This window comes from Leptosomus discolor, chromosome 1, assembly GCF_034619465.1.
Source record: "Leptosomus discolor isolate bLepDis1 chromosome 1, bLepDis1.hap2, whole genome shotgun sequence".
NCBI classification, from domain to species: domain Eukaryota; kingdom Metazoa; phylum Chordata; class Aves; order Leptosomiformes; family Leptosomidae; genus Leptosomus; species Leptosomus discolor.
Window position 1 is genome coordinate 149,962,850 of NC_141391.1, and position 18,448 is coordinate 149,981,297.

Genomic DNA, 18,448 nt, shown 5'->3' on the forward strand with positions numbered 1-18,448 from the left:
TAGCGCTGGCGACAGTCACGCACAGCCCTGAGAAGCTCCCTCCCCCTCCCTGCCACCACCCTTCCCCCAGCTCCCCCAATACATTTCAGCCCCATCCTTTCATCTCACACCATCCCTCAGCAAGGCAGTCTCAGCTCTCACAGCCCTGCCATTACTGTTGGAGCATCTCCAAATTCACTCTTTGCAGGAAGAGTAGCCAATGAAGCCAATTTACTTCACGATTCCCGTGTTATGAATACATCTGTGCAGGACAAGGGCCCCAAGAGCAGTCCTGAGCGCTTGCCTTGGGTCCTCTGCAAGGCAGGGGAGAAGATGGGGAACTGTCAACCCACTGCACCACCACCGATTACCTGGCCTTAAAATACACTAAATAGCATAGACCCTCCTCTTCCCAGCAAGGTTTACTGCTCTGGCCCAGCTCCTGTGGCTGCACTGTTTTCCCCTTCTCTGCTGCCCAAAGCACCTTGAGGAGGTCGAAGACGTCATCTGCATCGAGGCGGTAGTCACAGAGACGGTGCAGGATCTCTACCCGAGTGCGCAGAGGCAGCTCCTGGAAGGTGGATTCCCGCAAGGGGTTGGGTTTCCCTTCCTCCAGCTCCCAGCGGTAGTTGATGATGTCCTCCAGGTAGCTGTGAAATGTCTGGGATCTAACCAAGGAAACAAAGTTCCACACACTCACTGTAATTTGCCATGCCAGAAACGCCTGGTGCAACCAGGCAACTCAAACAAACACAACACAGAGACAGGCAACACTTGAAGGAAAGCCATGCCCCACAACAGCTATGGTTAGGTGAAGCTCTATAACTCAGGTTCCCAAAACACAGCAATCTCATTGCAACACCACGGGATTTCACATAATACACATACAACTTACAGGACTCTGCATTACTGTTCTTTCTTTCCAAGCTGAAAGAACAAGCTAAACGTGATGCCAGCTCAGCCTCATCCTCTTTCTATCCCAATGGGGAGCGCCTTGTGCTAGCACCAGCATGGACCATTTACTAAAATAGGATGCAATGAAGCCAATGAGTCTGATCCCCTTCTGCCTCTCCCTATTTCATGCAGGGACCCTTTTCTTCAGCTTTTCATTCGCTCCTTACATCTGCCATCGCCAAGCCCTGCTCCTCTCTCTACTGCTTAAGTAGATTTCCATGCCCTGGTTCAGTGCCTTGAAACTTTCCGTAGCTGATCATCTCCTCTCTGCTTTGCTGCTGTATGCTTCCCATACTCCTGTTGTGACCTCTGTTCTCCCATCACTCCATCCCCAAAGGTACTGCCACTTTCTGCCTGCCCCTCCACCAGTGGCTCTGGCAGGATATCTGCAGTCTGGTTAATGCACGCGGCTTGGACCCTGACACACAACAAGTCTCATTCCCAACGTGAATGTACCTAATAAACAAGGTTCAGCCCAGAGGACCCTCTCCTCTCTAGTCTCCCAGATAATCAGGCTGAACACTCGAGCTCTTTATAAACGTTGCTACTAAAATGATCTTTCTTCTTTTCTAGCTGGGCCACATTAAGTCCCCCTTTTGTTCCCAGCAGCTCACCATACAACCCAAAGAAATACATATTTCTTACCGTCATCTGGCATTGAGGGCAAATATCCCCATCTGACACACGTTAAGACTGCTGATGGAGCTTAAGGATAAAAGAAGTCCTGTCTATATTTTAATGAGACTTAAGTCCTTATTCTGACTGCTGAAAATTTCAGGGGAGGGAATGAAAAAGGGCTGGTGAGGCCATGTGTCCCTAAATATAAAACTTTCTTAAGGTCTGCCTATACCACTTTGAGTCCTGAGACTTGCCAGGCTCTCTCAGTGTGCTTGAGTTAAGTACCCTAAGCATAGCAAAGGGGGACCGCCCCATGCCCCAGTCATTCTTGCACACACGGGAAGTCCATATGCCAGCAAGAACACCACTGGGTACACATTCCCACCAAGCTCTCAAAAAGGCAGCTCAACTTGATAGGTTTTTGGCACAAACGGATTACTCTATATGATTAATGGAATCGTGCCAGTGCTACAGAATTGCATTTGCCTGAGAAATTGCTAACTACTACAAAAGCTATTACTTTTTAACAAAGAGACAGAGGAACACGATCCAAATGAGGAAAGATCGTTAAAAGTCAACAAGAAGTTAGCGATTAGACAGGGGGCTTCATGTGTTCGGTAAAGACTGGACATCTTTGCAAGGACCATGACAGAACAGTGACTGCAAGAACGAAGGAACAGATGCCATATGAATCCTCAAGCCATGTCCACCTGGCAGCGTTTCCCTTCCTCCTTGAGTGGAGAGAAGTTGATGCTACCACCCTGCAGATCACTCCCCACCAGCCTTGCTTCTTTCTGACGTCACATGCAAGCAGACCTCCCAGAGATATCTCCTCTCACCGGATGAGAATTACCAGCCCTCTGGTTGTATTTAACAACAGATGCTTGAATGTACCTGTTTCTATTGCCTTCTGCAGCCTGGATTTTGCTCTTTTCTGCGTGGCACGAGCAAAGCGTTGTATTTCCAAGTATCATTGCTTTGCCCCACTAATACCAGCAATCGAACAAATACAGCTTGAAATACTCCCCTACACTGACAAAGTTCAGTCAACAAAGCAGGACTGACTGCTTTATGAAATGATTTCTGTGCTGCCTCAAGCACTAATTTTAGGGTAAAACTTGCAGCAACTATCCTTTTTAAAAATGAAATATTTGGTGCACAGTACACCTACCTGAAGTAGCTGTGCATTCCCACAGTGTCTTCCTCATATACCTCAACACCCAATCCAACTTCCAGCAGGGACTTCAACTTGGCAAAAAGTGTGATACTGGATTCTCTTTACAGACTCTTTATCTTTAAGAGTGCTATTTGATCACACACAGCTTAAATGTTAGATATTGGCACTGGATTAAAACAAAAAAAGAAAGGTAGATTTGACTAGCTTTCAGAACAGAAATAGTGATGAGAACATCCTTTCCTGAAAGCAGGAAAGCACCACCTATATTTGTATGCTTAGTCCGCCACAGAAGGGGAAAGACTGTAACCTTTCAGAGAGCATCTGAGTTTCATCCCTCTGACTGCAGTTGTTCAACACTGTCAGAACTCAAGGCAGAAGATTATTTAATCAGATCTGATACAGAAGCTCTGCCTATTTCTGATAAAATTGACAGAAAAAACAGTTTCCTTAGGAGCCTGAAAAACTAGTGGGTGACATGGGATGCCAGGAAGAAGCAACAAAAGCAACAGGGTTTTATCTGCTTCTATTTTTCTGACTAATTTTTTTTCTACCAAAAAAAGGGATAGGCACAGATCAGACAGATATTTTCACCACTTGCCTGAGTTCACTTATCTTGCTCTACCATTTTAGCTGCTATCAAAGAAAACTGATCCAAGAAGCCCCTCAATTCCAGAAGATCATCTGAAATCTTTGCCTATGTAACTCTCATTCCCCACGGGGACTAGCTCTGTTGACTTAACCAATTTGGTTTGAGTTTGACTTTCACATAAGTGGCTAACACTAGAAATTTCCGCCATCCACCCAGTGTTCAATACATTACAAGCTCTGTTCTCAAGAGTACTTTGAGTTCCTACCCCCATCAATTTTCAAAGACAGCTACTGTGCATTTGTCGCTTTGAATAAGGATAGAAATGAGAACCAGAGATGGGAACCAGATGTCTCAAGGCATTCCAAATCACTCTCAGTCTTACCCAATTTATATTTTCCCTTTTAATGGGGGTCGGCCTCTTTTCTTCAGACAAATGTGGGGTGCTCATCTTCAGCCTGTCTGCCACACCTATGGTTAGGCTCACTTTGCCTTTATTACATTTCCCTTTGAAAAAGGCTTCTGAAACAGCCCCCTTGGCTTGAAGAAGAAAATCGGCAGGGAGCGCAGCAATCTGTGAGAACTCTGCCCTTGGGGTTCTTCCCCATGCAAAGCAGAAATGCTCAGGACTAACTGTTTAGCATCATCCACAAAATTCAAAAGAATCAGACAGACAGGGTCCAGGAGTGGAATGACCTGGATGCAGTCTGGCAAATACCTTTTTCTTCGAGCTCATTAATAGGACAGTAATACACCTGCAGGTGTGGCAAGTCCTACAGAGTCTCTGCTGCAGCTGAGAACCTCCAAAAACCCTTTTGTAGATGGGAAGGCAGCAGGAAGGAGATCACTGAGCTGGGCAAACAGATGTATCTATTCTCCTGAGGTTCTCAGAGTCACCGAGACTTGTAGAAACACTCAGTGGTGACAATGGTAGATCAGCAATGCCTTTTCTTTACAAATCAGAGTATTCCCAAGGAGATGAACGATTACATGGACACATTCTGTCTCAGGGCACATAACCAAAGGAAAACCAACTCTCTTCTGAAAGTAAATTGGGGGTCCTAGAAACAATTTATACAAAAGTGTGAGACCATGGGCCATGACTGTCATGGTATCTCAACCACTTCTACCTCCCCCTGCTGTATAGCACAAGCACCTTCCATACCTGGGTTAGCTTGTTAACCACAAAAAAGTATTATAGAAATCACCAGTAACAGGTCAGGGAAGTTACTTTAAGAGTACTCTGTAACTCTAAAACTTCATCCTTCCCACCAACTGTATTTCTCCCCATCCCAACTTCATTAGCACCATTAATATTTCAGAAAACTGAGATGACGTTTCCCTCACTTTTCACAACATCCCTTACCTTGCAGTTGTCACCTGATGTGCAAAATAATTTGGATAGCTGTAGTGGGGAAGTGGTAGAATAGTACATGCGTATCTATGTGATACATCCCAAGTGGATGCAGGTGATTTCTTTTGAGCTCAGCGCAACTCTTAGCCTCGTCCCTGGCTGTACTCTGAAACAACAGGGTCGTTGTCTGAGGTCCCTACCTTTTTTTTTTTGCTATGACTAGAAAGGAGGTCGAAGCTGAATCGCACCTGTGGTTGAAAGTTTTAATCATATGTTGCAGACGTCCACATATACAAAGGGAAATCTGGAGCATAGGGAAGGACGTGACCTAGCACATCAGTGTCAAAGGGGAAGAACAGCAGCAGACAATCCACAAGAGTACCAGTGAGGCTGCAGCTCAACTTGCCTGTGATCTTTAGTAGCAGCTGCAAAAAAATCAGGGCATAAAGACAGGAGCAAGTCAAAGGAGGGGCTTCTCTTCAACGTGGGTATCAGCGTCCAGAACACTCAGAGAAACGATATACCCCCTGAGAGCTCAGTGCTGCAGCCCAGCCATCTGCCGCCCGGCTGCCTCCCAAAGAGGGAGGTTTCTCTGTGCTCCAGGAGAGGGGAGTTGAGGACTCCTCCCCCCGCCTGGCAATCCCAGTTTGCCAGTCTGCCTCCATGGTGGCTTCCTCTGCTCACAGAAGAGGCACCCTTCCCATTGCTCAGGGTTTTAATGCACAGGGCCACACTGCTGTTGGAAAAAGAAGCTTGGCCAGCGTGAGGAGCGAGTCATCATCCCGCTGCTCGTCACCGTGCCTGGCTTCCCAGAGGGGCTCCTTTGGAGAGCTCTGGAAGAGAGGGTGAAAATTTCACAGGGTTGATAGGATAGATGGAAAAAATTGGTCAGAGCTTCTGTGCACACACCAGAGGGGACAGCAGCACCTAGAGACCCCAGGCCCATAGGCACACTCAAAGTGAAATGCCTTCTGAGCAAACCCAGCACCACCGGGGCTGGAATTACGTGTACACACACACACACACTTCTTTTTTTTATCTTCATGCCGAGAGGAAGTGGAGTCACTTGTGCTTTTAGTTTTAAAGTCTCCAAAGTAAATCAAATCTTGGCTGGGAAACTGTAAACAAAATCAAGCCAAAAAAACAAAAGCAAAAACAAACACTGATTCAGTAAGAGAGTCCCTGTGTCAATCTGCATTTCCCGCAGGCAGGGTGCCATAGCCCGAGTGTGGAATTACTGTCACAGCAGACTTCCCTATCTGGTCTGTTGCTGCCAATTTTGTTAAAAGCCCCCCTTCTCCACTCCTCTAAAAAAAAAAAAAAACAAAAAAACCCCACAACCTAAAAAACCCCACACAAAACCCCCAACCCCACGGGAGTAAAAACTGGATTAAAAGAAACATTAGGGAAAGGAGTTGGAAATATTGGAGACAAAAATCTCTCAATGATGCTCAGATACTGCTGGAACACACAGATAAGCCTTCTGAAAGTTCACATGCCAAATAATTGCCTGGACCCACTAGCTAGAATATCTATCATGTTGACAGTGTTTTAAGTCTCTTGTTTCATTTAATTTACAAAATGCAACGGAAGAGTAAATACTGGAATACTCTTGAGCTAGAACTGCTGGGAAAATGGCAAGCCTGACCTGTGTCTAATCCCAGACAGCATATTGTTCCGTACTTAAGACTAAAACCAAGACCACTGGCAAAACCAGAGGACGACAGAGAGCAGGAATGACAACAGACCTCCTCCACCTCCTGCCCAAGAGTAGTATGTGGGAGGAACACGGAAAACAAGACTGGGAGAGCTCAGCCTTTTCCTCAAAAACTATTTAGACAGGAATATAATTACTCTTGTAGTTCCTTTTACAAAGTTAGCCAGTAAGAAAAATAACAGAGGTGATACTTTACTTAAAGCAAAAGCTTTAAAAGCTGAAAAAGACTTGGCTTCCCTCAGCCATCCAGCACAAACATTGCTTTTACAAGGTTCTCGGTAACAAGTGAAAAAAGACTTCTTGGGCATCTAATTCACGGCACACAAGAGAACTGGTCTTGCCTCTGTGACCTCTCTAGTTAAAAGAAAAAAACAACCAAAAAAAAAAATATCAAGATTTTATCAGAACAGATGTTTAATCATGGAATTAATTTTATGGACTGAAGATATTTCACCTTATGGGCTGGCACCTTTCAAGTTCTGAATTGGCAAAAAGGTACCAGCTTGGTGTTGGGAGTCACTCAGGTGTTAATGAGAGCATTAACTGACAGATGGCATTCAAGATATTTCTCCCCTCTCCAACGAAGACAGCTTCTTTGCTACAGCAGAGATCAGAAAAGCTTAATTCTTAACAAGCGTACAATGCTTTGGCACAAAGGCAAGCCCTCTAGAACGTAATGGGAAGGATTCAGGGTTTGCTGGGATGACCTCAGTCAAACATCATTAACAGGGTCAGGAGAAGCAAAGCCTATTTCAGAAGAAAAAAAAAAATAATGTAAGGGCCCCCATGATCAATCTATCGTGGCTTGTCAGAAAGAGAAAGCTTAGGCTGACCTTAGAAGCAATATGAGTTACTACTACCAGCCTGACCTTGAGCTCTCATGTAACAATGGAGACTTTTTTTTTTTTTACTGTATTAATGAGCTTTCTTATCTGAGGTGGGGGAGGAAGCCTTATGGACCAGCTTGTACTTTACCTTCAAATAATTTACCCTATTGAGAAGCTAAGTCAGGCATGATGCAGGGGAAAAAAAAAAGATACTACCTCATCTTTCTGGGAGAGAAAAGGGTTGGGTAGGTATATTCCCTATTTCCTTCTAAGCCCTCTGTGTGCAGCTCACTCAGAAGGTGTGCAAGCCAACAGAAAGCACGTATTCCTCAGACGACGAGCCAACTTGTCTTCAGGGCACTCAGACTAACAGAGTCTCAAGGGCAACAAGCACCTTGTGTCGGGGATTAAAACAGTTTACTTGTAGAATACTGGAATTAATTGTGAGATTGCTTAAAATGAGGTTGAATTGAAACGTGTTTCGCTTTGCTCAGCATGAGTGACTTTGGTTAGCATGACTGACTGGAGTGTGGAGGCCTTAGGCCACAAACCGTAACTGAACTTCAGCTGAATTTTTGCTTAGTCAAATGGAGAAGTACTGGGAGCCTTGCACAACGAGATAAACGGGACCAAAACTATAATTCAAGAAAAAAAACTGTCAAGAAAGAGAGAAACCATTCCATCTGAATCCAAGAGAAAACAGATGAGATCCAGGTGCAGATAAGATGGGAAGAGGATGAAACTACAGGAACAGATAGAATTCAAAAGACGTTACTCTAATAATTGCAAAGGAAAAACAGGTATTAAACAAGCTAATTGGACAAAACGTCCATGCACGTTGCATGGGTAGGCACATGAACACCTCGTGTAATAGACTGTGAGGCCTTTAAAGCTACTGAGAAACAACTGAGGGGTGTCCCTCTCTGGAGGCACCCAGCTCAAGCTGAAATAAACTGACTCTGTGGCAGAAATGAGGGTCTGAACTCTTCTTTCAGGGGATTGAGAGCAGTCCAAGAAGGACTTGGGCATGCTGATGGATGATAGGATGAACAAGAGCCAACAGTGTGCACTTGCAGCCCAGAAAGCCAACTGTATCCTGGGCTGCATCAAAAGACGTGTGGCCAGCAGGTGGACAGAGGTGATTCTGCCCCTCTACTCTGCCCTCATGAGACCCCACCTGGAATACTGTGTCCAGCTCTGGAGCTTCCAACACAAAAAAGACATGGAGCTGTTGGAGTGAGTCCAGAGGAGGGCTACCAAGATGGTCAGAGGGTTGGAACACCTTTCCTACGAGGACAGGCTAAGAAAGTTGGGGTTGTTCAGCCTGGAGACGAGAAGGCTCCGGGGAGACTTTATAGCGGCCTTCCAGTACTTACAGGGGGCCTGCAGGGAAGGTGGAGAGGGAGTCTTTACCAGTGAGTGTAGTGATAGGACAAGGAGTAATGGTTTCAAACTGAAAGAGGGGAGATTGAGATTAGATGTAAGGAAGAAGTTCTTCACCCTGAGGGTGGTGAGACGCTGGCACAGGTTGCCCAGAGAAGCTGTGGCTGCCCCCTCCCTGGCAGTGTTCAAGGCCAGGCTGGATGCGGCTTGGAGCAACATGGTCTAGTGGGAGGTGTCCCTGCCCATGGCAGAGGGGTTGGAACTAGATGGTCTTTGAGGACCCACCCTTCCAACCCAAACCATTCTATGATATGATTCTATGATTCTTTACAGCTGGGGACTAAGACTGGATCCAGCCACACCTGGACTCCTCTCTGAGATGAAGTTTAGAAAGCAAGGGGATCCAGTTTGAACCTCATAACTCAGTGGGAGGGTCTTCCCGGACTTTTCTATGACACTTTGAAGGGTCTCTCCTCAAGACACTTCACTGTAGCAAAGCAAAATGACTGCAAAGCTAGAGGTCCAGGGACCATGACCTTAACCCTTAACATCCTCATTTTGTTTCTAATTCAACTAGCAGTGCCACTAGCTCCTGCACCACTGTCCTGCACTGCTGGTGAGGACAGACTCCACAAATTCCAGCCAGGGACAGTCTTGAGGGAAGCAGTAACTTCTGGCCACACCAAACTGGTGACAGACCTCAGCAAGGTGCAGCCCTGGCAGAGCCCTTGTGATGGAGGAAAAAACCACCCAGGCTCATCCTGCTTTTCAGTGCCCTCTTTTGATTCATGCCTGGAGAAAACCAGCTGGCCTACAAGTGGCTGTGAACAAAAGGAGAACAGCTGACATTAATGAACCCCAAATGAGACCACAAAGTTGTGGTGGTGGGGGAATCAGTCTGGACTGATCAAAGCTCCAGAGTGAAGTTTCTTCTCCCAGAGCAGGAAAGACAGCAGGGATTGCTGGAGTACAAGACATCGCAAGGCATGTACAAGCCTGCCTCTTGTCCTCCGCTGCTAGCTAGAACTAGTTTTCTGAATGCAGACATTGTCCAAACCTCAAACAATTCTGTGGCTTACCTGTGTGGCCATCAGGAGCACTGGCAGTGAAGGGGAGGAGAAAGACACCTGAAGAATTGAGCAGGTGGATTGCACTGAGCTCTACACACAATGACCTTTGCCTTCACCATTGCTGAACACGGGAAGACATTCTTTCTAATTTACAACCATGGTTTTGTTTCAAAGCATAAGGACAAAACCCCAGCTGGTTAGCAAAGGTCAAGTAGTGGCAGCTCTTCCCTAAAGTAGCCTGGTCTAACTCCTGGATTTGGCAGTCTGAAACATGAGCGATCAGAGGTTTCCACATCCATGAAATATACACCCAAGTCTTCCACAAAAGTAAGGGACAGCAGAGTAATTTCAGCACCCTATCAAGTCCTGTTCCCTGCTCTGGCTTGTCCACCCCGTAACTTGCTTCCAGAGCTCAAATGTGGCACTGAGACCACCCCCAAGAATATGCTGAAGAGATGCTTAGAGAAAACATCAGGATTCTGGACCTTTCCTTCAAGATGATAACACAAAGTTAGGACAGGAGGTTCTCCAGCAGAGGGGCTGCTCAATCTTGCTAAGGAAATCTCATTTACAGGGTTGGATGCCAGGGAATACACTGTCTTCCCAGCTGAACTCCTAAAGTGTTCATGTTTAGGAGAGAAAAAAAAAATCAGCTAAGAAAAAACAAGGCTGTCAGCAGCTAAGAATACTCCACTCTTGCTCCTTGTCTTCCTCCATCTTACCTCGAGCAATCTTCCATACAATAAAAACTGGGGAAGCTGGAAGGAGAGCTGGCAGATATGCTGTATCCCACAGAGAAGCAGAATAGGAACAGCTATGGAGCGAGGCAGTGTCTCCAGGGAGGCAGAGAGAATGGAGAGCTGATGTGGGCTGTCTAGTCTAATAAGGGATCACACCACAGGAGCATGTGCTGGCTTGACAGAAGCAAGTACAGCCACTTAACCTGGGTATGACAGCTGAAGTGGGAGTGTTGCTTTTCTACCCCCAAAAAAGGGGAGCATGAAGGAAGAAGGGGAAGCCACAAGGTCACCACAGCTGCCCACCCTTCAGGGAGGTTACAGGTCTGCTCGTGCAGACTTCTCCCCCCAGCCATGGCAGAAAAACTGAGCAACCAAGTAAGTTTCCAACTTGGGCTCTTTAGCACTACTAGACCACACTCACCAACTCTTAAATTAGGTGTAGATGCCCTTTTACCTGCTGCAAGCTGATATGTGCTGCCTTCCACCCCTTTTCCCTCACACGAGGGACAGGAGGCAGCAAGTCCACTCCTCCAAAAGGAGACGCCAGCTGTAGGAACTGAACTCATCTCACACGCCAGTGTGGCAAAAGGGCATGCTCTGATCTCCCCCAGCTGCCTATGGTCCATGCTTCTCCTGTGATTCATCTTTTATCTAGCAACCATGCTGCACATGACACAGCCTCTGGGGGTGACTTGTTTGTTATTTTCCTGAGAGAAGGCAGAAAAGCAAAAGAGATACCGGTGCAGATACAGCGCTGTCCCACATTGGCGTCTTCTGAAAAGGCTCTTCCCTTAGGCTGGCAAATGCCGGGGACAGACAGGAGTGCTGAGATAAGTGTCTATTTGATCTTCTCCCCTCCTTCACCCTGGATTTTTCACTGCTTTATGTTCACAAAACGCCAAGGCAGCTAATCAGCTGTGACCCCCGTTAATTGGGCTGTGTGAGAGAAAGGCAGCACCGGCAGGAGAAATCACACATACCTGTTACTTTGAACTGTCCTGTCATTTTCCATCTCCCTGCTTGCAGGAGCTCCAAACACCCTTCCGTGAGCCAGGGCTGCTCTATTTTCATCACCATCCCCAGGATCAGCAGGAGGGGCCACAAGTGTTTCATGTGGTTGTCCTATCTCTAACACCTCAAGGTATAGGGAAAGAACAAAGGGGCATGTTGTTGCTTCTCCTTCTGTATGAGAAGGTGAAAGTGATTTTTGATGAAGGAAACACAACCCGAAGGTGCTGATGGCCCTTCTTCCACCTATACCCAGCTGCTCCTCACTGCCTTTATCTGCCTCTCTGTTGGTCCCCCCTCTTCCTTCCCACCACAATACCAGGAAGAAGCGAGCAGATGCCCTACATCCATCTCCTCATCTCAAGAGACCAGCAGCCTATTTGGTCAAGTAAGCCAGAGAAATAAAGCAATTGGTGTGAAGATGTGAAGCACTAGAAGAAAGAGGGGTTGGATTTGCCAAGCCTGGTGGATTATGCAGTACTTGGAGGATGAGGAAGACGCATATGGTGAACTAGATGCACACTGGGTGTGGAGCCTGCATTTGATTTTCAGATAGGAGCAAGGGCTGCTTGTGTGGTTTTGTTATTTGATTAAGGAAAGTTAGAAATAGGAATATAAGCCGCAATAAAACCAGAGCAGCCAGAAGCATCCCAAACAACAGTTGAAGGCTTATGGTACCAAAGGAAGAGAAAGTCCTCAGGGCAAAGTGCATGAGCAGAAGGATGCATACATTGCCCAGATTCAGAGAATATTAATGGGATTAAAATAACTCTTAAAACATGGTGACTACCTGTTTGTTTTTTAATGCTAGCTCAACCTTTCCTTCAAACTCAGTGAGTCTCTGCACAGCCTCCATAAAGTGGAGATTTGTGCTCTCAATGAATGGAGGGGTTTTGGGGTAGTGGTATGGACAGAGAAGCAGGAACCCCCTCCCCCACCACTGAAGCTGCAATTTGAGTGAAAACTGGTAATGAGAAATCAATGGGTTGGATAACTGGATTAAAAAGGAGGAAAAATAATTCTGCTAAAAGATCCTGAAAATCACTGTAGTGAGCAAAGAGTATTGCAATATATATTTGTGAAAACATGAACTAAGGTAGCAATAGATGAACAAAAAGCAGTATTTACCCTGAATGAATACAAAGAAGAGATTATTTGAGACAGATTTCAAAATTGTCTTTTTTCTTAATTGTGACTGCATAAATATGATTAAGTATGATTATACTGTTTTCTGGGGACATTTTCAGATTTGACTCAGGATGACCATATTCACACCAAAGATATGTTTAAACACACCTGCCCAGGTTTGCCAACATACTAACCCCACAAATACTCTGTATTTCACCATTTATTCAATTTTACCTTTAAGATACTACCCTGAAATCATTAGTCAAAGGGTGCAATAACAAATCAGTTGCCTTCAGTGTAATGTACAGCCCATAAGAGCAGCAAGGGGAGGTTTAAGCTCCAAGAGGAAACCAGCTCTGTAATCAACCACTAACACACATTTTCCTACCTACCATCATGTTGAAACATGCACCACAGCTCCAGCATGGTGGAATGCAGATGATATTGCAACTACTTTTTCTCTTCTTGCCTAAACACAGAGACATCAATTCCTTGAGATATGACTGAAATTGTAAAATACTGTGCATCTGGAAACACATAGAAACCTCCAGAAAACTCCTGTTCGGACAGCCTGTCAGATTCTTATCTATCTGAATGGGAAGACAACTTGAGTGTCCATCAAGCAATAAGTGGTTTCTGCTTCTTTATTGGAGGTTGCACTGGACAGTCCATCAGTCACAGAGAAGATGCATGTTCCCAGCAGTGTCAGCTGCTCTTTTCCTGCCTTGAGGAATCGATCTGTCAAGCCGAGGGAGCCCAAGAAAGGGGCAATATCAGTTACTGAAGCTTTATCCAGAAAGGGAGGCAGAGCTGGTACTACAATAGTGTGGTACTTGTGCTGATGCCATCACATATCATGTCTGAGGCGGAAAGCACCAAAGGAAGAAGTTATCTCCCCCAAGCGCCTACCATAAGTTAATGATAGAACTGAAAATGTCTCTCTATCACACCTAAAGAAATTTTGGTGTCAAGCTGGCATGTGATACTACAGGAGGATACAAGGGAGATGTCTAAGTGTATGTCACCTCTTGCCATGTGATGATGTTGATCTTGGTTGGGGAAGGGCCAGGGAAAACAGCTTTCATTAAGCAATGAATTCCCTGGCACGCTAGTGAAAAGGGTTGCAGAACTGAAGAGAGTTGGAGCCCAACGCTTCCCTATCCAACAAGATCTATCACTGCAGCTACACTGGGAACATGAATTTTTCCCTGACAGTATGCTCAGACCAAGTGGCAAGAATCTCCCGAGACCCTGAAATACGGGGTTTTTTTGTCAGGCTCAAAATCAGAAAATAGCTGACAGACACCACTGGCAAAGATGGAATGGCAGGAGGCAGAAGAGGGGTCCTGAGTCTCAGAGCCAACACCAGGGTATGTACTGAAGGCACTGGATCATATGATGGTACTAAAGGATAGGAAGATTAATAATGGTGATGAGATGTCATGACTATCAGTACTGAAGTTGGTGGTACTGGTGCACAAGAGGTGCAGAGTGGGAAAGCCAGCTGAAGGAAAAATGCACTGACCTGCAGGGCACAGCTGGTCCCCTGGTGAAGTATAAGATCACCAAGAGAAGATTAAGCAATAATGATGCCAAACTGGAGATTTTACAGGCACATCAGCAGGCTGACAGACTTAATGATATCAGTAAATTATGTCGCTTTTTGGATGCAACGGAAAAGCAAAGAACTTAGGTTCTCTTCAGAGTACATGTTCATGAGGCAGTAAATCTGAGACACAACAGTTCCTGGGGTCAGTTTTAGAGCTCAAGCAGCAATTCCTGGGCCTCAAAACAAAACTGTCTGACCTGGACATTGCTGAGCACAACTTAACAAAGGGAGGTACCTTTCTCCCCCCAACAGATAGGAGGCCAAATTTTTGTCAGGCTTGTAAAGGAAGTCAGACAAAGGCAGGAGGGTCCCTTGGCAGGGTGAAATGCTGGTCCTGAAAAGCCCTGATCAGCAGGTAAAACTCCTCCAGTTCCCACATAGGTGGATGCCTCCCAACACCCCTCAGGAATTCAGAGTGCTGCATTCTTCTCTGCCAGTTCTTTCCCAAGGCCTATTAGAAACTGAGGATGGCAATCACTTAGAGGAATAACGATCCCACAGCCAGGACAGTGTTTGAAGCCTGGGGGTTTTTGCATTGCTTCTGTGTCAAGTACCTTCAGCTTTGAATAACTAAAGGCAATCTCTTCAAAGATCAAAAAGGAAAACAAAATGAACCAGAACTATTTATTAACTAACCCAAGAACTAGTTACAGGTTGTTAGATACAATAAAAAAGGAGAGAGAAGGATGTGAGTGCTCAAGAGGGAAACAGGTACCTTGGGGGAAGCCAACTCTGTCAATCAGTGGAAGGGGATTTGGGTAATACTGGTGTGGAGTGAGAGGCCTGCTAAGACATCTGCAAGATGGCTACTGCTTTGAAGGGTTCTGCTAAGGGAGGCTTTGGTTCATGCACACTGTTTGTATAGCCAGTGCATACTGATTTGACCTGGGAAAGACGTGCAAACCTTAAGGGAGGAGTCTATATGGCCACACAGATACAATAAAGCGTGAGACCCGCTGTTGCACTCTCTGCTTTGGCCACCACTGCCTCCATGTGCACACTTTGACTCTTAAGGTACTGAGTATTTCCCTCCTTGTTTTGTGCCTTATTCTGTGTGACCTCGACAATCAACCACACAGTGTATGCCCAACAACAAGCCACTCTGGACATGATGAAATGAAGATCAACCCATAGTAGCCTCTATCTCAGGAGGAATGAACACAGGCATTCAACACTCCTGCACAACATCCTCATCTCTAAACTGGAGACATGGATTTGACGGATGGACCACTTGGTGGATCAGGAATTGGCTAGACGGTCACATTCAAAAGAGTCATAGTCAATGGCTTGATGTCCAAGTGGAGATCAGTGACAAGTGACATTCCTCAAGGGTCAGTACTGGGACCACGGCTGTTTAACATCTTCCTTGGTGACATGGACAGTGGGATCAAGTGCACCCTCAGCGAGTTTGCTGATGACACCAAGCTGTGTGGCGTGGCTGACACGCTGGAGGGAAGGGAGGCCATCCAGAGGGACCTTGACAGGCTGGAGAGGGGGGCCTGTGCAAACCTCATGAAGTTCAACAAGGCCAAGTGCAAGGTCCTGCACATGGGTCAGGGCAATCCCAAGCACAGATACAGGCTGGGCGATGAGTGGATCAAGAGCAGCCCTGTGGAGAAGGACTTGGGGGGGCTGGTGGATGAAAATACTGAACATGAGCCGGCAACATGTGCCCACAGCCCAGAAAGCCAATCGCAACCTGGGCTGCATCTAGAGAAGTGTGGCCAGCAGGTCGCAGGTCGAGGGAGGGGATTCTTCCCCTCTGCTCTTGTGAAACACCACCTGGAGCACTGCGTCCAGTTCTGGGGCCCCAGCACAAAAAAGACATGGAGCTGTTGGAGTGAGTCCAGAGGAGGGCTACCAAGATGGTCAAAGGTTTGGAACACCTTTCCTACAAGGACAGGCTAAGAAAGTTGGGGTTGTTCAGCCTGGAGAAGAGAAGGCTCCAGGGAGACCTTATAGCAGCCTTCCAGTACTTACAGGGGGCCTGCAGGGAAAGATGGGGAGGGACTCTTTACCAGGGACTATGGTGATAGGATGAGGGGTAATGGCTTTAAACTGAAAGAGGGGAGATTTAGATTAGATATTAGGAAGAAATTCTTTCCTGTGAGGGTGGTGAGGCACTGGCACAGGTTGCCCAGAGAAGCTGTGGCTGCCCCCTCCCTGGCAGTGTTCAAGGCCAGGTTGGATAGGGCTTGGAGCAACCTGGTCTAGTGGAAGGTGTCCCTGCCCATGGCAGGGAGATTGGAACTAGACGGTCTTTAAGGTCTCTTCCAACCCAAATCATTCTATGATTCTGGATGGTCCAGAATAAAGGAACATACCTAGAGCCCAACTTCCACCTTGTGATCTGACCTGATAAGACAGCAAGGGCTTTGGTTGGTCTGTGATGGCATTTTGTTTCTCCCATCAATTATCTTCACTTGCATCTAACCAGGCTTCAATCAGTGCTTGCCAACTTTCATCTATATACTTCTTTCTTTCTACTACTGTTACTTGATGGCAACACGTTTTCTGAAGAGAAGCAGATCAACCCTTGAGAGTTGGAGCCAATTAACTTCTGAAAGACCTGAATACATCTATATTCTGAAAGAGCAAATAGGAATGAGGCTCACTGTGCCCCACATTCAGATTGGAAGAATATCATTACTTACTATTCATTCCTGGATCCTTGAACAAGTGAAGCCAGTTTAATGCTCCATTGTTCATTCCTAGTACCCATCAACAGAAAGTATGCTCCCAATTCATAGCCATAAGAAAACACAACAGTATGGCTGTCCCATAAGCTCTTCTGATTGTTCAGGGGCTGCAGAGAGGACCTTAGGGTATTGCAGTGATGATCGCTGTAGGGAAGAAGCTATTGTCTTGATGATCATGGGGAAATAGGACACATGCATGTATTATGGCACAAATTCATATGAAACAAGCCCCTGCACGTCTTGCTGCTCAAAAAAAGAAAAATAAGCTTAATGTGGGAGAAGAGAGTCCCTTCTGAGGAAAAAAAAAAACAAACCCTAGTGTGGTTGCCTTGAAGCAAAGAAGCTTAGCAAATTTTTACTTAGAACCAGTCCCACATATTACAAGTTTCTGGGGACAATGGATAAAAATGATTTTTTATAAATAAGTAAATGGGTCCTAAAGAAGGCCCTTTCGGGATTCATTTCAGAACAGATCTTTCCTCTTTTCTGTAAAGCTTAAACCACTACATTGGCTGAGCCAGAAAGAAACTGAGAAAGGATGGAAGGTAGAAAAATTAAAAGTACAGATGACTTAGAGCAGAGACTGACATCATGCACCAAATTATCGTAGTGGCTTAGCAGCTGGCCAGCAGCCGCCCTAGCTCTTCATCAAGCTCACTGGGGCTAAAAGGCTCCAAGAAAATAATTCCAGAACTTCTCCAATATTCATCCTTGGACTAAAGATCAGTTTGTCAACCTGGCTGAGGTGCTGGGAGGTGGCCTGCAAAACCAACTGTGCTGGAGCAAGAACCCTGCACTGGCAGTTTGGAGCATCATTATCTTGAAATGCAAGTCTCAAAAGTGAGGGCAAAGGTTTCATACAGATAGAACTTCCACATCCTGTGTCTCTCTCTGTCTACACTTTCTCTTCTTCCTTCTAAGGAGAAGGTGTTTTCACTTGCCTTCTCAATTTCTTTCTTCATTGTTGCTTTCTTCCTCCTCTCTGGAGTACTTGGTTTGCAACATCAATAACTTAAAAATACAGCTGTCCATTTCATATTTCAAACTCTGACAGTGGCACGATGACATCATTGCAGTCTCCAAGACCATTCACTGACTTCTTTATTCATCCTTTTAAGTTCAACCACCTATTCCTCCCTGTCAATGTTTTGCGTAACTCCTTCTCCCCACCTATCCAATTTACTTCTGTCTCATCTATCTGCCCTGACAGATAACAACACAGCTTTCATGCTCTCTTTTTCTTCCACCATTTTCATTCCTTCATGGAATACTACTTCCAGAACGTGCTACCAACTTTTCTTCAAATTCTTCTTTAAAGATTCATTTTATCCATCTGAGAATCAAAGACATTTACTTAGCTTTATTTATACTTGAACTCTATAATTTTTATTCCACTGTGCTTCTCATTAATCTCTGAATGACCGTGTTATTTTACTGCTGTAATCTCATCCTTCCTTTCCCGACACCTGCCAGCTGCCTCATTTTCACTTTTTACCCTTTAAAAGGCTCATCTTGCATGGCTTGGCTATTATGATAATAAATATTAATATTAGATTCAAGACGAGCAATGTAGCCACTTCATGTCCCTTGCCCCCTCAC

The 18,448-nt window shown here is 45.6% G+C and overlaps 1 protein-coding gene across 1 annotated transcript in view; it reads right to left on the reverse strand.

Moving 5' to 3' along the window:
• The window catches only part of CECR2 (CECR2 histone acetyl-lysine reader), a 98,971-nt gene that overhangs the window by 23,568 nt on the left and 56,955 nt on the right, over positions 1 to 18,448 (reverse strand). Inside the window, exon 3 of the mRNA XM_086461240.1 lies at positions 464 to 647. Within this exon, the coding sequence (XP_086317366.1) occupies positions 464 to 647 (184 nt within the window). The remainder of the gene's footprint in view (positions 1 to 463; positions 648 to 18,448) is intronic.